This window comes from Glycine max, chromosome 3, assembly GCF_000004515.6.
Source record: "Glycine max cultivar Williams 82 chromosome 3, Glycine_max_v4.0, whole genome shotgun sequence".
Classification (NCBI taxonomy): domain Eukaryota; kingdom Viridiplantae; phylum Streptophyta; class Magnoliopsida; order Fabales; family Fabaceae; genus Glycine; species Glycine max.
The window spans coordinates 31,367,769-31,392,975 of NC_016090.4; the positions used below are offsets into that span (position 1 = coordinate 31,367,769).

Sequence of the window (25,207 nt, forward strand, 5' to 3'; positions counted from 1 at the left end):
ATTCCATAACCAAAAAATGCTTTCATAATAGTCTTTCCATAAGTAGAAAAAGGTTCCAGAACGACTACTTTGTAACCAAAAAATGCTTCCAGAATAGCCTTTCCATAAGTAGAAAAAGGCTCTAGAATGACCACTTTGTAACCAAAAAATGCTTCTGGAATAGCCTTTCCATAACAAAAAAAAGCTTCTGGAACGAGCTTTCCATAAGCAAAAAAAAAAAAAATTCAGGAATGAGATTCCAAAAAGAGGGTTCCGAAAAGTATTATTGGACTTATAAAAAGCTCATTCCATAAGCAACAAATGCATTTTGGAATAGGCTTTCCAGAATGACTATTTTTGCTTTCGGAAATGGATTCTTGGAACCACCATTTTGGAAGCGAGAAATAACCATTCTAGAATAGGCTTTTCAAAATGGTTATTTTTTGCTTCTGGAAAAGGTTTTTCCAGAAAAGTCATTCTAGAAGAAAAAGTAATTATTTTGGAAAGTTTGTTTAGGAAACAAGTCCACAATGTGAATGTGAAGCGTTAAAACTTACCTACAACATGGAGAGTTACAGGAGGATAAGGACTTCTACGTTGGAACCTCTAATGACTACAAGAAGAAGACTTGAGTAGGAGAAGAACTAGAAAGCGGGGTGTGCTATGGGAAGAAGAGAAGAACGAGGGGAAGGGGTTGTGTGTCTGCTGCTCCACCGAAAGAAAGAAGAGAAAGAAGAAGAAAGAAGAAGGGATAGGTTGAAATTTTTAAAAAATGGGAGGTGCAGAATTCAGGTCCCATTCTTGAGACATGTTAGAGCCCAATATTACAATATAAGCCCAAAATTTCTCAAAGACCAAACCCTTGCTCCAAAGTAAACCCACTCCTCCTTCAAACTTTTCGTCCCTTTTCACACTTCTCTCTCACTCGCATCACACACAAACAAACACTCCCATTCTCTCTCTCTCTCTCTCTCTCCGACCTAGCGAGACCGAGCGATCCGACCCTAATCTCGCGATGCTCCGCCGCGCAACCTCCTCCCTCCTCACCGGCGCCTCCCGCCGCCGCCTCTCCTCCGACGTGCCGGCGACCCCCGCCGCGGATTCCGCCTTCGCGGAGGCGTGGAAGAAAGTGAGCCCCAACATCGACCCGCCGAAGACGCCGCTGGCGTACATGAAGCCCCGACCACCCACTCCCTCGGCTCTCCCTTCCAAGCTCACAGTCAACTTCGTCTTGCCCTACTCTTCTCAATTGGCCGCAAAAGAGGTCACTTTTTTCTTTTTCCTTTTTTTTTAAGTTTTTCTATTTTTTTAAAAATCTGTGGAAGCTTTTGTTTTGGATGTGGTTTATTGTGGGTTTTCGGTTTCTGCATTTCAAGCGTGCTGATCTGGTTGATGTGGGGTTTGACTCGTTTGAGGTGAACGAGGTTGGTCTTAGGGTTGTTTGATGGAAATGAATATATTAATACGCTGTTTTTTTTTTTGGTTTATTTATCTTTTGTTTAGATCCTCGGAATTTTGAAGTTTCGTAATTTTGAATTTTGTGTGTGTGTGTGTGTGCGGTTTACTTTTGTGATTTAAAAGGTGAATTTAGGATCCTGTTCAGTGTTCATCAGCTTGCTTGTGAGAGTGCTGCTTATTTAGGATCCTATGCTCCATTTTTGGGTTGTTTTGGTCTGTTCTTTGGACACATTTTCTTGCTGTTTGTTATACTTTGTTCAGATTTCGTTCACTTGTTTCGATTGATTGTGAATTGAAATTGATCTTTTTTTTAATCCTTTTCTAGTGTTTTCAGGGCTTTATACTTTGCGAATAAAAGTAGGTATTTGATTTTATTTTTTATGATTTTTATAAGCACAATAAGTGGTTTTGTTTTCTTCCATAATGTTGTTATGTATGCTGTCATTGTTTGTGTGGAACCCATTTCCCTTGCTATATAATCTAGAATTGAATGTATACAAAATTCTTATGCGGGAACGGTGTTGTTTCTGGATTTTAGGAATTCCTGAATCAAATAATGCTGTAGAATTATGTGTTTTTCCTTGGTACATTCCCTTGTTTGTTTAATAAGGAGTTGTTACTAATCTAGACAACGAGATCTAGCTTTTTTCTCATCACCCTGTTTGATTTCAAATGCTTTTCCTTTCTTCAGTTATCCAAAAAAATTTATAAATAAAGAAGAATGTTGCCTCAGTTCTAAACAAAATATAATCAAGCTTAACATTTTCTAATTAACCATAAGCATAGAGATGCAAAATTTGAATGGGTAACCCTGTTATTTTTCACATATAAGTATCACACATTACCATGCATTGATTTCAAGATCTATATATCAGGAAATGAATGCTGAGACTATATATATTATTATTGCTTCTTGGCCTTAGTAGCATTTCTTCTTGGGACCGAATCTTGAAATTCTATCAAGCATTGAACATTTTTTATATAAAACCGACATCTGGATTCAATTATGCTACTCCTAGCTTTAATTTTTCCTTTTTGAATGTGTTTTATTTTGGATACCCATAAAACTTGAAACTATGATAATGTGCTCTACAACCTGTTTCATAATATATTTCCAAACCATCTGCATTTTATTAGCAAGAGGCCTGTTTTAATATTTCTTTTTTAGTGTCTTTAGCATTGCTTTTACCTCAAAAGAAAAAGCATCGAAAAGAATTTTACCTATTTTTTATCTCACGTAAACCTTCCTTTTGAATACTGCAAAGACATGATGCACTGACTATTTGTTGCTCTTAGAGTAAATTTTGTAGAGGGACAGTATCATAAAAATATTATGCCATAATAACATTCGGGAGCATGCTTTTATTGAAGGAGTTGTTTTATGATGCTGTTTCATGGCACCATAGTTTTCAAGTTTGTCCTTGCAACACAAATTTGTATTGACTGTTTGATGCTTATTCCTACAGTTTTGTCCTTGCATTTTTTAATCCATGCAAATGTGATCAGTAGAAGCAGTCTTATTCCAAACCACTATTATTTCTCGAAAAAGTTTTTTTGTTATCTTTTGAGTGAGATGTTTTGTGATTTGGATATCAAACAGATGCTTTTAAGCGTGTCAGCTGTGCAAGTGAATTTTGAGGTGTCTGATTAAATTGGTGTGACTCGTCTAATTAAATTAATGGAAGCCTGCCACTTTAAGACTTAAGACAGCTGGCCATGCTGTTGAATTGAGTGGTTCCCATTGCTGTATGAGATAGTGTTAGTAGTTTGTGATATATGTAATTGAATTTAGGTAACTACAAAAGTGTGCTTGCAGTGGCATTGATAGTCCAGGAAGAAAAAAGGATCAAATAAACAGTGAAATCAGAATTATTGGTAACTGTAATTTTGCTCTCCACCTTGTGCATGTGATTTGTTGGTATCTGATTATAAGTGAATTAATATGCCAGTCTCAATTTCTTATCCTTGTAACTGTCATCATAAAGCAGCAGATTTATTTTGTGGAGCAGAAAGCTTTATGCACATATAAATTATTTTAGTATTAAACCATGTGCACATCGATTGGACTGAATATTTTTATACTACAGTGCCACCATATCAGAAAAGAATGTTGATTTCTATCTGAAGTGGAAACTTCAAATTTGTTGCATTGTAGTTATCTCCATTATTGACACATTTGGTTATCTGTTTTATTTTCTTGTGCTGCAACATCTCCATCCTCACTGATTTCATCCTATCGAAGTTTTGGATATTAGTAAGAAAAAATCTCCATCGATCTTCCTTGAAAAATAACAATTTTTGTGCAACAGGTTGATATGGTCATTGTACCAGCAACAACTGGGCAGATGGGTGTTCTCCCAGGACATGTAGCAACAATTGCAGAGTTGAAACCTGGTGTCTTATCTGTACATGAAGGGAACGATGTGACCAAGTACTTTGTCAGCAGTGGCTTTGCATTCATCCATGCAAACTCTGTTGCTGATATAATAGCTGTTGAGGCTGTGCCGGTGGACCGAATTGATGCGAATCTAGTCCAGAAGGGTCTTCAAGATTTCACCCAGAAGCTGAACTCAGCCACAACTGATTTGGAGAAAGCTGAAGCTCAGATTGGGGTTGATGTCCATAGTGCTCTGAACTCTGCTCTTACAGGCTAATAATAAGTACTGTAGTGTTAAGTCTTTCCTTCTGTATTTGTTTATTTCCCCCCACTATGTGGCATTGATTTGTCTCGGTGTAATCAAAGTTGCTAAAAGAACATTTTCACCATGAATTTCTATGTTGAAAGTGACTTGATAAAATAATATTTCAACAGCTTCCATCTAGCTCAAGGATGTTGGGCAAGACCTTGAAATTAGAAACAAAAGTTTCATTTTTGTTTTGGATTATCCTATTGTATGGCAAATACTGGTTAACAAATAAAAAAAAGACCATAATTTTGATTCTATTGTTCAAATTCAAGAGCACGTACGAGAATATGCTAATATATGAAAGGCTAGTATAACATTAAATATGTGGACAAATATTATTTAGAAGAGTATAGAACTAGGATCAATTATTGTATTGATTTTACTATTTTTATTTATTTAAATCATATAGTTTCTTTGTTATTTTTTCATAGACTACTCTTATAAAGTTGAATGTTGTCTAAAAATGTATGGAATTCTTTCAAATATTCTAAATTTATAAAGTCTTTTTATATCTTTTAAATTCTAAATTATAAAATCCATTACATTCCGACAATTGATTAGATTATAAATTTAAAATCTTGCAATACGGATGGTCATCCGGATCAACAATTTTGCAATAAAGTAACGCACATTCCAAGTCTTTTTTAGAATTCATTTAAGGGGGTTGCTTTGGGCACCCAGCATTTTTGCTGGGGCACCCAACAACCTAGGTGAAATGACTAAAATGTCCTTCACCTATTTAATATAAATAATAATAGTGACTCTTATGAACAAGTCACTGCCTCTCCCTCTCCTGCGTCGTTCCTGCTTCTTCTTTGTCGCTTCTTCTTCCTCCTCTGCTTCTTCTTCATTCTGCCTCTATCTCCCGTGATGTTTCTAGTTCGTCTTCCTCCGCTTGGCAAACATGCTTCTTTTGACGGTCGTTGTTGGTTCCTCTAGTTCTTCTTCTTCCTGGTTCATCTTCTTCTTCTTCATCTTGTATATCCTTCGTTTTCTGTTTGTTTTTGTCATGCACTCTGCTTGATTCATTGTTTTGGTTGATTGAATGAATCAATGTGTTGCTTTGTTGTGTTGAATCAAAGTAGGAGTTCAATGTGTTGCTTTGCTTCCAAAAACGCAATTTTTCTGGAAAAAAATCCATACGGATCGACAATCTGTATGGTTCATATGGATTGTCAATCCATATGATTTATACGAATTGACAATCTATATGATTTTTTTAAAATATTTTTTAAGTTGAAATATTTTTTTAAAATTTTTTATTGTTATTTTTTGAAAAAAATTGTTATTTTTTATAATTTTTTTTGTGGTGTTATATCCATATGGTTTTTTTAAATTGAAAATAGTAAAGTCAAAATTATTTTTTAAAATTCTTTTATTGTTGTGATGTTTCGTAAAAAAAAATTGTTATTTTTTATAATTTTTTTGTGGTGTTATTTTTTAATGTAGATACCATACGGATCACAGATCCATATGCTTCATACGGATTATCAATCCATATGAACCATACGGATCAGTGATCCATATGGTTTTTTTTATAGTTTTTTTAATTGAAAATAATAAAGTCGAAATTATTTTTAAATTTTTTTTATTGTTATGATGTTTCGTAAAAGAAAAATTGTTATTTTTTATACGCTGTGTAAAGGAGTTTCTTTTTCATTCACCTACTTTGACATTAATGGTAAAAATAATTACATAATCCTGATGACTAATTTTTGTCATGTTCTCCCAATGTTTAAAACTGTTTGATGAATGTACTTGTGTCAGTTTGAAGTAACTATATGCTTTGGAACAACATCTATATGTCTGTTTCAGCTTATGTATCTGCTACTTAACAGTTTTATTTGAAATAATTTTTCTTTCGAATATATGTCGAGTTAATAGATTAATAATTCTGTCAATTGTTAAGAATGAATTGGCGTTCACCATGACTTCTAATTGAGTGTCAAATTTTGTTATATCATTGTATAATAATCTTTTTAAATATCATGCTTGAATGTGAATTATGTCAGAATTAACAAATGAAGAGTACAGACAATGCTGCAAAATGGCCAAGATCATGTTGAAAGTCGTGGTTCCACCAGATGCTATTTTAAACACCATTAATGCCAAGGACCAGGTCATCTTCATTTTGATTTAATTAACATATCATTATTTTGTTGTTTTGTGCAACTAATCAACCTATTCGTCTCATTCTAATGCTTTATCTATTTCAAATGTAGATTTACGGTGAAGTTGGTAGGTCATTTGTTGTAAGGAGAAAAGACGTACTTGATCGTTTATGGCATTTCATTGACAAGGATGAAAATTTCCATACCGTTGTCTACAACCAAGATTTGGACAAACTAGCCACATTGTAGCAGGGTGGACAACACTAAGAGATTTTTATCACCTGACCAAAGATCATCAAGTGTCGTTAACTCATTATGGTAAGAGTGTATTCTTTCTCACCATATTCAAGAGCAGTATCCTTCCAAAATCATTCCCAAGATGACACTCATTATACCATCAAGTGCCAAATTTTGTCACTTTCAAGGTGTATCTCACTCCGCACAAAATTACCTGCAGCAGCCTGGTAAGCAACTTTCCAATTTAGTTGTCAGCAATTATTTATCTTCCAAGTTTTAAATTTCATAAATTGTTGACATAACATTAATCTTAATATCAAGACGTTCCAAGCACCATGTATTATTTTCTTAAAGACAAAGGCTGGACTTATTTGAATTTGGAGGACATTGCACAATGTCGAATTGTGTTCAATCACTGGAGAAAGACAGTTAAAATTGGAGCTGGATGGAAATATTTTTGTGAAACCCTATCCTTCAAAGCTAGCATGAAAGTTATTTTTGAATTCTCTCATCTAACAGTTAACCATGTTTTATTTTGACCATGTTTATGAATTAAATTCAACATTATTAGGACTTTGAACATTATTCCTTTTAATTATTAGGAATTCCCTAACTATGTTTTTGCTACAAACAATTTGTCTAATATTATCCCTTTGTTAGTTACCAGTTTCTTATATAATAGTTGTTTTACTATGTGTTGATCATAAATTTTTTGCAATGTTGAAGTAATATTGTGCGACAAACAGTATCTTTTAGTAATTAATTTGGTCATGTTTATGAATTAAATTATTTTTAATTAATCACTAAATTAATTTTTAAGCAATCTAATGTTAGTTTTACTAATTTTTAAAAAGTTTATATATATTATAATTTATTTTAACAATTTAATTACTAAATACATTTGTTTATACCACTATAAAATAATATCACTAAATCAATATTTTTAAAATTGCTAAAATTATTTTTAAAAAAAATTCACACAATTTTACAAAAAAAATTATTACAAAAAATTTATTTTTAAAATTTCTAAAATTATAATTCATATAATTTTATTCACAATTTAAAAAAAATTAGAAATCTACGGATTGGCAATCCGTATGATTCATACGGATCAACAATCTGTGTGAACCATACGGATAATTAATCCGTATGGCTCATACAAATTGTCAATCCGTATGAGCCATACGAATTGATGATCTGTATGGTTCACACAAATTGCTGATCCCTATGAATCATACGGATTGACAATCCGTATGATTCATACGGATCAGCAATCCGTATGAACCATACGGATTGTCAATCCGTAGGTTCTTAAATTTTTTTTGCGTACCTCGTCTTCTCCGGTGACAAAAACTAACCAAACTTGATCCCATACTCCTGAACAATGTTCCTATATCATCGGAGACCAAATACGCTTCAAAAATGGTCTTAACGGAAGCAACTAACACTAAGTAACCTAGATTTTACGGGAAAAAATGGTGTTGCAGAAATAAAAAGTTGTTGCTGCTATTTATAACCTAAAATACCCTTATACTAAGGGTATTTTTGGAATTTATGAAAACTGTTGGGCGTCCCAGCAAAAATGTTGGGTGCCCCAAGCAATATCCTTCATTTAAAATGCAAATTTTTTAGCCCAGTCCATTTACTTGCGTGTTAAACAAGTTTTACTCACAGACTTTTTATAATTTAATATAACATATATGATACTAATAAATAAGGGGCATAAATTAAGAAAAAAATAACTTTTAAAAAACATATAGAATGTAAGTACTTTATATATTTTTCAATGGTTTGGTGAATGGTGATAATTTTGATTTAATATAGAATTACAAATTAAGTAAATATGATATGAAAAAAATACTTTTTTTAGGTGACTTGAGATGTAAATTATGTAATTATTTTGGACAAATAATTTTTTATTTGATAATTCATAGTTCTTAAAATGGTTCCAACTTTACGTTTTAAAATTTAATTTTTTAATTTTTTATTTTTTATATGGGTCGACCCACTAATTCCGTGGGCTAGCAGGTGCAAGCTTGCTAAAATTGAGTATGTTTGAAATGCAGGCTTCGCATGACAGGCTTTCTAGTTGTAGGTTTCCCGACAGACTTAACCACATGTCCAACTTTAGTTATTACTACTCATCAACTACCTCGTTAAAGGGCACATGCCCTACAATTCAACAAAGGGATCGAGGAATCTCCTATATGTGACCAAATTGACATACGACTGTCTCTGGTAGATACGCACAAAAGTGGTTGCCAAGTCGAAGGAAACCAGAAAAGTATGGCATCTCGTGAAACACCTGCAACTATTTATGATCCTCAAATGACATCATCTAGTCGGAGAGAGTACATGATCTCCCTCGAGGGCTCAAAATGTCCAAATCCCCTGGCTTCCATCTACAAGCATGAGGCTTTGTGTCAGTGGCGGAACTACAGTCATGTGAGGGTGTGCACTTGTACCTCCTCATTTTTTAAAATTGATCAAATTTATAAATAAAATCTTATATTTTTATATTTTATTTCATCTATATTTATATAATTGAACTCACTGATTTTATTTTTTATAATTTATATCCATTGACTTAGGATCTTGAATCCGTCATTACTTTGTGTTCAGTGTATGTTTTGTCTGTCTCATTGACTATTGAAAGTAGGAAAATGCTCAAACTGTTATGCATACTAAGCATATTAACATAAATATCTATAGTAAAACAAAAAACAAAACCTAGAATAGTGAAACAAAATAATGTACAAAAATTGTACTTGAATAAGGGCTATACATCTAAAAATTGGTGAGTGCTATGCATGCTAGCATCACTTAGGTGCTTGTACATTAAACATAGGGTTGATTTTGTTTTTTCAATCGGCAAACATTAATGTTAATTTTTATTAATAAAAGAGATTGAATCTTGGACTTTTCCTTTTTTCTTTTCTCTTAATCATCATCTCGTCTTTTATATCCTACATTAAACACAAGGTAATAGCCCCCTATGCATATCAGCTACACATCAGCTAAGATCTTAAATAACCAACAAGTGGCAAGTATCGACTAATGCATAGGATAAGCTCTTCTAGCTAATATCAAGCAACCAACAAGATATACAAGGTAAGCATGTGTTGCATAGATCGTCTCTCCTACTACCAAGTGCTACTCATATAAGTTGCTCAGTTAGGAGAAGGTCGCGCGTAAGCCCTTGGAGGTAGCTGACTCCAATTAATCATTATAACATCTTATTACATTTTATAGTTATTATTGTTATTACATTTTATTCATAATTTTTCTCACAATAAGAGAGGATGTTACAAATGACCATAGACACTCGTAGATATAACCATATATGGATAAGTTTTGTAGGTATATGCTTAAGAAATACTTATGGCAAGTATGAGATAAACATAGGACACAATTTTTATCTTAAAGGGTGGGTGATTTGGGACTACTACTTGTACGTGTCCCACCTCATTTTGATGCTTATTTATAATTCCTAAGAACTCAATATTATATATTTAAAATCTCTCCCTAAAAACAATCAGATAATATATATATATATATATATATATATATATATATATATATATATATATATATATATATATATATTATATCTGATTGTATATATTTACACTTAAGAAATTAAAGCAATTAAATCATAAAAGAAACAGAAGCGGCGACAAAGCCGTAGGATCGGTCAAGAGGGAGAAGGGATGTGAAAAAAAAAACTTTAAGTTTATTCAAACTGAAATTGAAAGAAGAGCTTACAAAGATTTTTTCTATGCAAAGCGCCTCTCTCTCTAAAAACCTGAAAAATGGTTATATGAAAGGGTGCATCACATTAAGGTCGAGGACTCCTTTTAAAGCCAAAAAATTCACTATTTGCTACAGTACCGGTTACTTGACCGGAACTATTTCTACAATTGCACATACAACCGGTTATGTGACCGATAATACAATTAATATTTTAATCATCATTCAAAGAAATACCAAAACAACCATCTTCGTTCTGGTAGAAAGGGTCTTCTTCTTCTTCTGACGAACTTGTTTCTTCCTTCTTTGAGGAAGATCCTTCTTCTTCTTGCTGTAACATTTGGAGAACTTCTTTGAGATTCTTAGCCAGGCTTTCTTTAGATTTTGAGCCGGCTAAAAGCACAGCAAGTTCAGATCCTTTTCCCCAACAGTTTTGCTTTGTCATGGATTGTTTCTGTTTGAACCCTTAAAATGTTGAAAAAATCATCTCCTTTGAAGTTCATGCTCCGGAGAATAAAAGTATTTTCTAACGGTTTCCTTATTAATGCTAAAGTTGTCAGATAACATCATAAGGTTCATGCATAGAGGAGTAAGTTGGAGATTCGATCAACTTTTGGTCGTTCTCTTGTTCTTGGTTGTATGTTGTTCTAGGTATACTAGAAGTGGTATCTAAACCTTGGAGGTTTACAGTAGGAAATTAGTTGTGTGACTCAGATCTGGTTATTCCTACTGGAATTGAACGGGTTCGCACCAAAAAAGACCTTCTTGCTAACTCATATTCAGACCTAGAGACTTCTATCCTTGATGAGAAAGAATTTCTCCTGTTAAAGGTTATTTCTTCCTTACCAAAGTTGTCTTGTTTAATTTGTTCTATGGTTGGACCGGGTAGGGGAACAGATGGTGTGGCTTTATTCATGACCCATTTTTTAGGAATAGTTACTTCATCCCATTTTATGGTTCTTGAAAGAGAAACATTGGCCTTTGTCATATCAGTGATAAACAAGGTTGTCTCTCCTCTTTGTGGTTTTAGAAGGACTCTTGATGCACAAATATTCATGACTTTGTACTGAATCCTATAGATTAGTGTCGCTGGAATTGATCCTTCTTTCATGTCAAGGCCATGAAAGTGGATCTTTAAGAACAAAGAATCAAGAATGTTTCTATTCATTAGACTCATTGTTTTGTTTGGATAGCAATTAAAGTAGACCGGACCTTGTCCTAGGCTTGTTTCTACCGTCCTTATCAAGGAATCTTCAAATTTGTTATGCCTAATGTCTTTAAGGCACATTAATACCGCGACATCTATACCCATATCAATTAAAGGCTTGATGGCTACTTGTACACATCCTATGTGTAAGTATTTGTATTTTCGACTATGTTCATAAATTGAATTTTTTTGAAAGTAAATGAAATCCGTCCCTATTATTTTCTACAGTCTTGATTATGTAATCAAAATTGTGTTTGTCTTTAATTGTCTCAAGAATATATAGTGTGTCCTAACGGATTTCTGAAATATTCCTGTCATCCATATTTTGGTTTATATCTTCGAATCGAACCTCCTTATCGAAGAGATTGTGTTTAGGGGCGACCTCGTGGGTCTGGTTTTCTTGCTCGTTGAGCAAATTGGTGTTTCTTGGGGAATTTATTGAGGACGATGATGAAGACGAGTTAGATCTAAAAGAAATACGGGAGAAAGAACGTAAAAGACGCGGCATAATTAATTCATCCTCTAATATCTTTGTCTTCATGTGGTTCCATAGAAATGTTGCCATAAGGTTATACGTTACTAAATTTCTTGGATCTGAAAAAAAAATTAACTTTTTTTTTCTTTCTCAGACAATATAATTTGAACATTACTCCTATAGCCACCAGTATATTATGTCTAAATATTTTATTTGAACAATGCACCTTAGCCTTACCGCCCTTTCGCATTCACGAGGCTTACTGCTACACTATCATTCAACTAAAATATCAAATTGTTGTACTTCCAGAAATACTGTTCAAACATATATTGTTTAAATTAAGAGTACTATACACGAACGAAAACGATTACTGTACGTGAGTTCAGATCCATGAAATCAGTTAACATATGTCGTTACGAATAATATTCTTATTTCCCCATCAGGCTCTAATACCAGAGATCAAAATCATGCCAAAGAAGAAACTCAAATATCAATAGTTTGAATGGTAGTTTGTGATAATATTGATAAGATGAAAATAAATGAAGAAGAGATTAACGATTCTAAAAATGATTAAAACAAAACAAAATTTAATTAATAACTAAAGATTGTAATTTCAATTTTTGGGACTAAATCAAAGAATAAAACTTGAAAGGTGAAAGTGGTGTAGGCATTAAAACCTAAATTTTAAAATTTATTATATAAAGACTAAAAAATATCCCACAAAAAATCATGTCATGTGATACCTTTATTTACGTGATAATATAATATAACATGAGATTGTCGCATAATATCTATGTCCCATGACTCTCATATGTCATATTAATATGAATTTTTGTTTGACATATCAATATTTAACAAGTTTAGTTTAATACGATGAATTAAAAATATTGAAAGAAAGTTGATGATGAATTCAAATTTATCAAACTTTTTCTTAAAAAATGTCAATTTTTTTGAAAAGAAACTAAAATTTGAAATCTGAAATAATTAAAAGACTAAAAACTTATTTAATGCCATAAAAAATTATATATAAATTAAACACTTTCAAAACCATAACTAAGAAAAAATAAATTCTTTAGCGCGTTAACTCACCAGAATCAACAAACTACTTACTGTGCCAAAGTACATAAAGAGTTTCTGAATGAAATGCATGTGAAGACTATCATATCATCTAAATATATACTTTCGTACGTCTTCATAAGTGACAATTAATTTGAATTCTGAAAGTGTATACGTAATATAATCAATTTAACGATAAATGGTTCGTGTTATATTGACCAAATCGTAACATACAGAGATCAAATCAACACATGCTAAGTCTTTTATGCTTTGCTTAAATTAGGAACAAGATAGAAACAAAAGAAATAGAAATAAAGTGAAAAAAATTAAATGACCTTATGATTTTTACCAATGTGTTGTGGTTCAATTGAAACATAGATTTGGATTTCTTGAATAAGATTTGAAGTATGAGCCTCATAATTTTTTTTTTAAAAAAAATATGCTTGAAAAGAAAGAATCAATAGAAAACTTTGTATCAATAATCTTATTACAAATTTGATAGATATGTTGCAACAAGAACATAATAACGCCAAAAAAATGACCTTAATTATTTTGTTTTAGTTTCACCCAAAATATTTATATGATTTTATACACATACTTAATTTAGTTTTTTTTTATTAATTGGTTGAATAATATATATGAATTGGTATAATTTTTTTTATACCTAGGTTCGATTTTTATGAATCACAAAAAAAATTACTTTTCTTTCACTTTCTTTTTAATCATTTCATCTTCTTTGAAGATATTTATAAATGTGAGTAATCTCTTAACCTGAACTATTTGATTAACTTAAGGATAGAATAACAAGTTCTATTATTTTTACTCTGACCAACCAATGATATATAATTAGATTTATTATTATTATTAAATAAATTAATATTAAATATAAAACATTTTAATTTTTAGTTAACATATTTTATTAAATTATTAAATTAAGTTAACCTTGATTTTTTAAGTTGTTATTTTTATCTTTATTTTAATTTTATTAATTAAATATTATTAAAATTTAATCTCTTTTGAAGGCACTTAATTATTATATACTTATAAAATTTTATATAAAAATCAATTATTTTTTTAAAAAAAATCAATTTTACAAAATAAAAAATATTCTTTAAATATTCAGGTACGATTGATCAAACCCATTCCGATTATTATCAAGTTAATTTGGATTAGATATGTTAATAAAATAATACAACCCAATCCAATAGGTTTAACGAAATTCAATCCGTAAGCACCCATAGTTCCTTTCTCTTTCTTCTCTAAACCTAACATACCACAATACTTAATTTCTGCCTAAAGAATCAGAGGAGAAGACGAAATGTATACTACTACTATCAAGTTGATTTTTTATATTTTTGAGAGCCACGTTGCAATTTGCAATGACTGTCTGGATTCGCAAGTGAAGGGAGCGCACGTGCAACGGGCAGCAGGGGTAGTGGCTGACCGCGATGCACGGGTAGCTGTTGTGGGTCCGCACGACAAGGACTGGTGAATAGAAGCGCCAGCAAGACCATGTGTCAGATGGGTCCCACATTGATGGTTATTGTCGCCTTCTCATTCATTGTGGGTCCCTTGCCCCGTCAGCTCCATGAATGCTTTTTCCAACTTTTTTCCTCCTCTCTTTGTCATCCCTATTTCATTTCATTCTATAAAAATTCTCATTATTATTATTATTGTTATTCAAAAGAAATGAAAAAAGTGAAGATTTTTAGTATAATGAAAAAAATCAGCAATATTTATATGCTTTTATTAATATATTTTTATTCGTTAAATCTTATTTTTAAATAAATAAAACTCACATAAATTTAATTAATAAAAAATTATTTAAAATAAAATGTTAAACAGTGACCTTTGTATTACTAATATTCTTTTAAGCACAAACTCTCTTTATATTGAAGGTGAAATGACCTTTCTCGTACCCACGGCTTTTAAAGACTAATTAACATTTATTTTGTTTTAATTTTGAAAACAATTAAATAAAAGGTTTATACTTCATAGTGAGCCGAACATTGCATGAAAGACATTAAATTGGATACGTAACGAGAACTATTTATCAATAATAACATTAATACCTTATTTGAATAAATAATTGCAATGGTTAGTTATTCTTAGCGCTATAAATGATACCTTTTTAGGGTATCAATACTCTTAGCAACTAATGATTATATTTCTTTAAAAAGCAACTAATGATACTTAAATACATGACCCACTAATTTGATTTAAAAAATAAAATTTATTATATTTTATATTTTGATAGAAAAACACATAATTTAATATAATAATTTTATCTATCGAAAAAACATTAATGTTTTTTTTTTGTATAAAGTTTGATATTTATCACAAAACAGAAAGACGACAGACGAACTTTTTTTTTGTGAAAAATATTCACTTATTTAGTATATTATAAAATTAAAAATATAAAATTAAAGAAAATGGTAAATTAGTTAGTTTATTATTTATATAAAGCATAGATTATCATTTTGGTATGTAAAAATTATACTACTTTTTAAACAATATCTTTTTATGTAAGTAGTGCCGTATATTTCAATCACAATACAAATCTTTTTATTTCAAAATTAAAAGTCTTCCCTTTTCGGGAAAATTCACCAATCCCACTATCAAATTTCTCTTACATTATTTTGTAATTGTTCTAGAATTGTGAGAAGTGACGGGCTGGGTAAAGCAACAGCCATAAGTGGTAGCTGGGGCCATGCACAGCATTGATATCATGAGTTTGTTTGATTTTGATGAGATGGGAGTGACACAATTACCTCTATGCCCTTTCACTTACATGAATTTCTGAACTTTTTGGGAAGCAAAAACGTATCCTATACTCCTAGTATTATAAAACTTCTAAAAATATCATGGGCATTTTCAAAAGTTCTCCAGCTTTATTGAATTTCATTTCGAAATGTATGTAACTCCTCTATTATGCTTATTGTAATTAGCAATAATATGAATAGAAGAGTTAATTGATAAATTATATGTTAAAAATACAAATTAAAAAAATTCAAGCATACGTCATTTTTTTAACTCCATAAGATTAAAAGAATGGTACAAGAATGTGTTGTGTTTACATAAATGATATATTTAATGAAAAAATTAATATTTAATTTTTATTATGTATAACATTTTATTAGATCAGTAATAAGTAAGAAACACGAATAAAATTAATCTTTAATTTAATAAATTATATATGATACTTGGTAATCTTTAATCTAAAAAAAATACGTCATTTCCTTTTGAATTAACACTAATATAACCATGCGTCATATCTAGAACATAGACCTCACATGCAACTTGTATCTTAGGAAGACATACCAAGCAAAAGAAAGATTCTCATTTCATAGGTTATGAGACATTTGCTATGACACACAAAATCTTAAAATTTGATCATCCTCGTTGTGCCTTTTAATTACTTGACATCGCATCATTTCCCAAGTGCCACGTTCTGTTCATTCCAGCAAGCACAGTATCGACAAATAGTTAAAAGAAAAGTTGAATATAAAAGCAAAAGGATTCCATTGCTCAAGGAACAGTCCAAGTGAAGAGAACCTGGTTGAAGACATGATTTATTTATTTTTCTTTCTTTTTTGGTCTTTTTGCCATTAGTCGAGACATGATTCAATTAGAGAGTGAAAAAGCAACCCATTTGGGAGTGTAGTACAAATACTCAACAGAGAAATGACCAAATATTAAAAAGGTTATTTAAAGTGGAAAGGTCTTTTTGGGAAAAGTACATGTAGTGCAAGAAACAGGTCCCAAAGATTTCGAGTTTCAACTTCATGACGTCCAAAAACCACCATTGCCTTTTTTTTATTATTTATTTTTTTGAATTAATATGTGGCCCATCATTCAAATGGGGGCTATTCTGGTACACCAATTGCACGCACTTGGACGGTACCTACCAATCAAGTTCTCCATCTAACACATCACATGATTGATTTTATTATATTGATCAAAATTATGTTTTGGGCAACTAATCACTACTACTACTATTTATGTTTCTTTTTTATGTTATTCTTGTTTATCTATAAGATTGAATAATTCATTAAGGTAAATTTTTAATTTAGTTACTAATAATAAATTTATCTTAAATTTATAATTTTTTTAAAATTATTTTTATTATTAATATTTCTTTTTCTTCTAATGATTTATTAATATATTCTTTTTTAATAAAGGATATTTTTAATTTAAAAATAATTAATACAATAAATATCATAAATTAAGTTTTATAAAAAAATATCATTTTAAATTTGAATCTTATAAATAAAAACATACAGAGTATCAATTAATTTTTTTTAAAGAATATCAATTAAAAAGATATATTAAAAAAATCAGTTAAAAAGTTATTGTAATATTGATTATTATTTTTAATTATATTTAAAAGAATGTCCTGGTTTATAGCATATTTATTTTCTAAATTACTTTTAATTCCAAAAAATAGAATTTTTGTTTTTGTCATTATAACATTGGTGTGAGAATATTTATCTATTTTGCTGATGATTAATATTCGCCAACAAATCTGGATCACTTTTAATGAGATCTCATCTCTTAATTATATTTTTTTCATTCAGAAGACTCAATTCAAGACATTACTTAAAAAAATCAAGTTTAATATCACTCAGACCAATAATTTATTGGTAAAAAATAGAAATAATAGTTATATTTTTAAAAGAAAAAACATGTTAATTATAACAATGTAAACTATTTATAATGGCATTAATGGTAAAACTAAGTGAAAAACAACTATATATATGTGTGTGTAAATGGATGAATTGTTTATCTATAAAAAATTAATTTTGTAAAAAAAAGAGAGAGAACAGAATTTAAAAGAATTCACGCTCTTGTCATTTTAAAACAACACCAAAATGAAATACCTATTATTAAATCATAAAAAATAACTATTAAAAAATTAGATGTTAAAAAATTTCTTGCCGAAAGGTATTTCTTCATACTAAAACAAATATAACTAGATAATAATATAATTGAAGTAATAGTTTTACTTTTAAAAGAAAAAAACTTTAAAACAGAAAAACCCTATGAATTTAGAAGTGGACCAATATCGTAAGTTTTTTTTTTGCAAATTAAAAGAAACTTCAAGAAGGTTATTAACATTTCTGTAAGAGCAGAAAAATACAAATTAGGCCTAAGAAGTATGATATAAACATAGTATTAATATAATATTAAAACCTCATGATTGGTGAAGAGCAGGAGCATACTCTGCAATGTGCTCTACCCTATATAATCTAATGCATGTAAACCTATCATTATATAATAGCCATTTTTCTAAGGTTCCATTCCCTGCATTTTTCTAGCTCCTTCTTCTCTAAACACTCATCTATGACTACCTTTCCCTCCCCTCCTTCACCATCTTCTTCTTCTTCAATTCCTTCTCCAAGATCTAGCATGTTTTACTATGCTGGAAGTGAAGATCACTCTGAGGAGCCTCACTTCCTCCAAGCTTGTTTTCTTTGCAGAAAACCACTCGGCCAAAACCGTGACATCTTCATGTACAGGTATTAGCTCAATTTTAATTCACTTCAGGTCACTCAAACCACTTTCATCTGTTTATGAGCCACCTAGTGATACCCCAGATGCTGATTCTTGTTGATTTGATCAACTTTTTATGTTAAAAAAAAAATAAATTACACTGAATTTTCATATGGGGCATAAGAAGTTTTGTTTCCTTTTTCTATGTTCTAGACCTTAGTCTTTTCAGATCTAGAATAAAGTTACGATAATTATTTGATTAGTTTGAGAATTTTGTTGATTTTTTTTTCTCTACTATTGTCTGGATTAATTTTTTTAACATTTTATTGGTATTTGATTCGTACAAGTATTTATCTGTTTTGGTAGATGATTAATCTTTGTTGGAGAATTTAACTGACCATTTTTAATGAGATTTTTTCTTTTCAATAACGTTTTTTTATCCATAACTCAAATTTAAAACCTTATTTAAGAAAATCGGATTAAGTTTCACCTCAACTAACAACCAACCTATTGGTATTGTCCTGATTAACCTTGTGGGATTCATGTAGTTGGTTTTATTTATTCATTGTCTGATCCATGTAATATACTTCTATTAATGAAAAAGAAAGATTATCATTATATTCTGGATTAATTGAAAACTTGATCTAATTGTTTAGATTTCTAATTTCTAATAAGTATTTTGGAATTGTTGCTATGCAGAGGGAACACACCATTTTGTAGCAAAGAGTGCAGACAGGAACAAATAGAGATTGATGAGTCAAAGGAGAAAAGTTGGAAGCTTTCTTCCAAAAGGGGTGTGAGACAATCAGAGACCAATCAAAATTCCACACCCAATAAGGCTGTAAGAACAGGCACAGTTGCAGTGGCCTAATCAAAGAATAATCCATGACATGATGATGAGTGGGGAAAGTGCCCAATTTTTGAAGGAAAAAAAGATGGAATATTGGAATGGAAAAAGTTCCAAATGAAGAAGTGAAATCATCAATAATCCATGAAGATTCTGATAACCCGGGATGAATCTTCAATTCGCCGCCTTTGTAAAGAAAAAAGTTGGGTTTTCCATTGGGAGAAAAAAAAAATCAACAAAGAATTTTGGCTCCTTTTGTTTGTTTTTGATAATATTGATTTGACCTTTTTTATCACTCTTTTACTCTACCTGCTTTGAGTGTTCTATAAGAAACAACATGGATATTCATATTAAGATGCCGTTTTGTTTTCCTGAAAATCGAGGCAATGGAAAAAAGTATCAAGCACACTTCATCAAAGATCTAGATGAGTGGAAACTTTGTTATGGTCTTCCAACATCATGTGTTCATTATGGAAAATTTTGTTTTCCTTTCAATGAAAATATCCGTTAGTTACTAAAAATTCATTCTCATAGCAACTCAAAATCTCAATTGAGCCAACGAGTAGTTGTCCAAATAGGAAGAGTTTGGATCCTTAAACAGATAAGTTCAGATTTTTGGTTACAGGGTAACTTTAAATTAGATTTGGGAATTCTAACATATGAAAAAATATTAATTGAAAGTGTGTCAAATTTTGCATCTTTATTTTCACTATAAATATTCTTAGAAACCAAAATATATCTCTCAATTTAGAAATTATATTTTTGCATTCTTACCAACCAAAAGCTTTATATTCACAAATTGAATTTTATATATATATATATATATATATATATATATATATATATATAATGATTTAGCTAGAAATTTGAGTTTAATATGAATCTTTATTTATTTGATAAAAACAATTTATTTGATTTATGCTTACAAATAACTTGTTTCAAATCATTAGCTTGACTTCAGGTACAGATACAGGAAATCAGTGAAGGGGAGGTTGGATTTTCTTTTTTTTTTGAAAAATATATTTTTAATTCTTATATTTTTATTTTTTCTTGTTTATAGTATCTGAAGTTTCATATTATTCAATTTATTTCTTATATTTTATTAAAAACATGTAGAACTTCAAAGACTAAAAATAAGAAAAAATAAAAGTATAAGGACTAAAAACATATTTATTCTCTTTTTTTATTTTTACTTTACGTTGAGTTTGATTTTAAGGAATAAAAAATGTGTGACAATGAATTGCGATAAAAAAATGAAATATTTAAATTAAAGTAAAATGTAAAGGTGTGACTCACAAATTTTTAAAATTTTTATCTCAAATAAACGAACCAAACACTAACTTAATTAATTACTAAAATATTTAACTTCTAACAAATATTTAATAAACTGAATTTTATAAACTTATTTATTAGTTTTACACATAAAACTAAAATTGATTTTTATTCAAATGATATAAGAACGAAACACCCGTATTTATAATTCATACTAATATTTTATTATAAGTTTTGAAAGATTTTTTTGGTCTCACCATCACAATAACAATTAAATAAATAATAATTTGAGTTTGGACCTAATTCAATCCCAAAAGAATGGGTGAGAGTTGTCCCTTACTTATATACTCAACTTGATTTTATTTTTAGTCAATGTGGGACTTGAATTTTTTCCAATATACCCTTCATGCCTAATACTTCTTGAGCTTGGTGTGTGGATAATATTAGTGGTGATCCTTTTGATTAATCTTGGATATGCTCTGATATCATCTTAGAATTATCTTTAGCATCTTATTATTTAAATATATCATCATCACATTGCAGATAAATTATCTCTAAACTACACATTATCTAAAACATTATATATAAGCCACCTTTATCTATTGATTTTATCTACAAGCCATTAATTATCTCCAAGGGTTGTTACGTAACAACCACCTAAACTGGAATGGTGGTCCTCAAGTATTGCACATCTTGGTATACATATGGTTAATTACCACTTACTTGTTTATGGTACTTTATCAATTAGGAAGGAATTCTAACAAATGTCTTCATTATTGGCTTAATTTGTTATGCACTACTATACAAACTTCTTGAGAGTAGTTTTCAACCTTCTTGGTTGGCATCGACTTAGTATTTGTATTAGACCAATTGAAATTTATATGTATCTTTCTCAATCTTCAATTTCTTTCCATCTAATGCTTCTCATGTCTAATGATATTTGATAACAATATGTTCCAAACATGAATGAAAGTATGCAACATGAGGTTCTTGTCTAAATAAATGGTATTTTGATTATTGTAGATCACCATATAATCATCTTGATGTCCTAACACACTTAAGAAGTTTTTTGTCATAGTATCTTTTTTCAAGCTTCTGTTACAATAATATATTTCTTTAGTGGTTGATAATGTAACACACTTTTGGAATTTAAGTTCCCAAGAAACATCTTCCCTACAAAAGTAATTAAATAACCTAATTTAGACTTTCTTGAATCCACATCGCTTGCAATATCTACATATGCACATTCAACGTGTGATACCCTCTACCCCATACATATATGTACTAATAAAAGGAAAAGAAATCATAATTAATTAAAATTTTTTAAAACACATTTAAATAAAATTCTTTCAACAGGGTAAAAGGCTCACGTTGACTTTCTTTTACATCATATTCAAACTTGTAAAAACCACCATGGGGCGCTTAGGAGTACATAACAAGACACACCACAACATAGGTATGTCAGGTTACTCTCACTAAGTAAAATCATAGGGAGACCAGTCAGGGTCACGCTGTTTTGCGAGAATGCTCCAACCATGTGGGATCGGCACAGGCTTAAAAGAGCACTCAAACCAGGTGTATTTACCCTCAAGGCCTACACTCCGAAGAGTCTGTCAGGGCCTCTCCCTCCTAATTCAGGTCCAACCCCTAAAATAATTTTTTTTGCATGCAGACATTGCTCATGAATTATACAATATCCACGACCTCACACTCATGTTTTAAACACGTTTAACATATTGCACTACAATTTAACACTGGTTCCTAAATAGGAAACCTACACTTTCTCTTTAACATTGATCCCTAAATAGGAAACCTACAATTTTTCTTTAACACTGCGCATCAACATTTTTCTCAAGATAATATTGGTCGGGTTATTGTATAATTCACAGCTCACAACACAAGTAATGTCACATCAAGTGTTAACCACACACTTATTCACAACTAAAACTTGTTCACAATTTTACATCTTATAATGTCACAATCCATCATCACATGTTTACATGTATATCACAAATTAACACATATTCAACTTTGCACTTATACTCAATCTCAATAACAATATTATGATCTCAAAGCAACATGTTATTTCATAATTCATCACAAATTCAATTTATAGACACTGCTCATGAATTATATAATACCCACGACCTCACACTCGTGTTTTAAACACATTCAACACATTGCGCTACAATTTAACATTGGTTCCTAAATAGGAAACCTACACTTTCTCTTTAACACTACGCATAAACATTTTCTCAATATCAACACTGATCGGATTATTGTATAATTCACAGCTCAGAACATAATTATTGTCACATAAGTGTTAAATACACATACTTATTCACAACCAAATATCATGATCACAATTTAACATCTCATAATGTCACAATCAATCATCTCATATTTACATGTATCTCGCAAATAGACACATTCTACTATGTACTACTCAATCTTCATAATAATATTATAATATCATTATAATAATTTATTACGCTTCATAACTCATATGCACATCACACAGTAATCATATTTGCATGACAACAAATATATATATATATATATATATATATATAGTAAATCAAGCTACATTATTTTTAATCAAAAGAGTTTTTTTAACAATTAATTTAATATTATATCAAAAGAAATTATCACTAGGCATTAACCTTACAACTTTCTTTAATTTATTATTTTATTATTACAATAAATATATACACATAACATGTTGATCATCGTCATGGAAAAAATTAAAACAAGATAATAATTTGTATAAAATAAGTCATTGAATAATATTATTTAGAATATAATTCACGTTAATAAAAAGAACTCAATTTTTTTTAAGGGTTCACACTCAACACAAGAACACATCAATTTCACAATAATTTCTCATTGGAACATCAACTGGTTCATCAAACATATATAATTTACAGTTATAATTATAAGGATAAAATAAAAAATTACGGAAACATCCAAAAACTCCTTCCAATTGATACTCTAAGGATCTCTACACATGTTCTCACTAATCTCCAATTGTGAATAACTCATCCCTTACCTCGATGTAGTCACTCAAGCATTCTCTGTTATCAATTGTGGCATTTTTTATGCTCTCTAGAGCTTCTTCTCCGGTTGCTCTGTTAGGGTTCCCAAACGTTAGAGAGAATGAGAAGGGATTGAAGCCTCCATTTCATGGTCCTACATGCGATGCATCTTTCTCCGTTCATAGGCATTCTTTTGTAAATACCAACGATGAAGGTGTGCTTTGTAACACCCTGATATATATATCTATATATTATTAGTAATTATGTTTGATGTTTGATTATTTGTTGCATTATTTTCATCCGTAATTATTCTTAAGGAAGTTAATTTAGTTAATAGAGGGGTGTGGATAGATAAGGATCTAACTTCTCAAAGAAGCCTCTTGAGAAAGCTTCTCAAAGAAGCCACGAGGAAGCTTCTGGAGGAAGCCTCTTAATGAAGCTTCTAGAGAAAGCTACATGAAGCTGCCTCAGTAAAAACAATGCCCAGCGTTCGTTAATCGTTGGATCTTCTCGAAATTTGGTCTGCAACTTCACAAGACAATTTTCCATGATCGGACCGTTGGGATCTTTGACAAGATGTCTGGTGTGTGCTAGAAGCTTCCATTCCCGAGAGCATCTCCTATTTAAGCATTTCAGCCTTTGCTTTTGTGTAGCTTAGGAAAAATGCCATTTCTTCTTCTTTCTTTCTTCCAAATCCATTTCTAAAGTTCCAAGTACTTTCTCCATCATCCACATCTACCATTAGTCACCCCAAACCATCATTGTTCTCCATTGAAAACCCACACCGAGAGGAACCCTTCAATCGAAGCAGAATTTCCAACTTGGCTTGCGGTTTCGGTAGAGAACAAAAACCCTAATCTGATCTTTCATTTTCTTTCGAGGTAACCATGGTTCTATGCTTGTTTCTTGTTAGTTCCATCTTGTCTTTTCATCTTTTCTAACTTTTCAACCGCCATTGCATGTCTTATGCTTCCTTTGAAAAACCTTAGAGAAAGAGACTTTGTAAACGTTATCCTTTCATGAAATGCATGTTATTTTCGTAACCTACACTGAACCCCGGTCACATTGGCGTGGTCGGAATTTCCAAATTACGTTTCTTTGTAAAACCCGAAATACTCTCAGCTCTTTCATGTAGTGATGTGGGTGTTTGACCCAGAGCACTGTTACTAGCTTTGTTTTCTTAAATCCATACTAAGTCTCCTTCGTTTTGGCATGGTAGAGGCTTGTGTGGAATCGACAAGCAAGGACAAAAAGGAATCTTCAAGTGACGCGACGAGGAATCCGTGGGGTAGCTCACTATAGGTAAGGGGAGTTTATTATAAAATTTACCATTTTAACATCATAGTTAGGGTCAGGGAACCTAGCTATGAGGATATTTGCCTGTCCCTGTTGCATGCTGATTTTTCTTCAAAGAAAATTACGTTTTAACTAATGGGATGCGATATATATATATATATATATATGTATTGTGATGAATGATATTGTTCTGGTTGTTTGAAATGTGTTGTATGAAGACCGTGCGTGTGGAAATGATATTGTTGTGTTTGTTTGAATTGTTGTTGATGTTGCCATTAAGGATTTTAAATGATATGTGATGATA

The 25,207-nt window shown here is 30.8% G+C and overlaps 2 protein-coding genes across 2 annotated transcripts; both read left to right on the forward strand.

Annotated features, from left to right (window-relative positions):
• The first annotated feature begins 787 nt into the window (after positions 1–787).
• LOC100780778 (ATP synthase subunit delta', mitochondrial) lies at positions 788–4,259 on the forward strand. The gene is made up of 2 exons (XM_006576630.4): positions 788–1,243; positions 3,747–4,259. Exons 1-2 carry the CDS (start codon positions 995–997, stop codon positions 4,089–4,091), a joined length of 594 nt encoding a protein of 197 aa, XP_006576693.1. The 5' UTR covers positions 788–994; the 3' UTR covers positions 4,092–4,259.
• Positions 4,260–18,165: 13,906 nt separating this feature from the next.
• On the forward strand, positions 18,166–19,753 carry LOC100306220 (FCS-like zinc-finger domain-containing protein). The gene is made up of 2 exons (NM_001248665.2): positions 18,166–18,479; positions 19,153–19,753. The coding sequence occupies exons 1-2, from the start codon at positions 18,304–18,306 to the stop codon at positions 19,322–19,324; spliced, it is 348 nt and encodes a 115-aa protein (NP_001235594.2). The 5' UTR covers positions 18,166–18,303; the 3' UTR covers positions 19,325–19,753.
• The last annotated feature ends 5,454 nt before the right edge of the window (positions 19,754–25,207 follow it).

Excerpts from the sequence above, each read along its gene's own strand:
- LOC100780778 (XM_006576630.4), top strand. The coding sequence starts at position 995 with ATGCTCCGCCGCGCAACCTCCTCCCTCCTCACCGGCGCCTCCCGCCGC. Across the intron at positions 1,244-3,746 it reads CTCAATTGGCCGCAAAAGAG|GTTGATATGGTCATTGTACC; the intron begins GTCACTTTTTTC and ends TTTGTGCAACAG.
- LOC100306220 (NM_001248665.2), top strand. The coding sequence starts at position 18,304 with ATGACTACCTTTCCCTCCCCTCCTTCACCATCTTCTTCTTCTTCAATT. Across the intron at positions 18,480-19,152 it reads CGTGACATCTTCATGTACAG|AGGGAACACACCATTTTGTA; the intron begins GTATTAGCTCAA and ends GTTGCTATGCAG.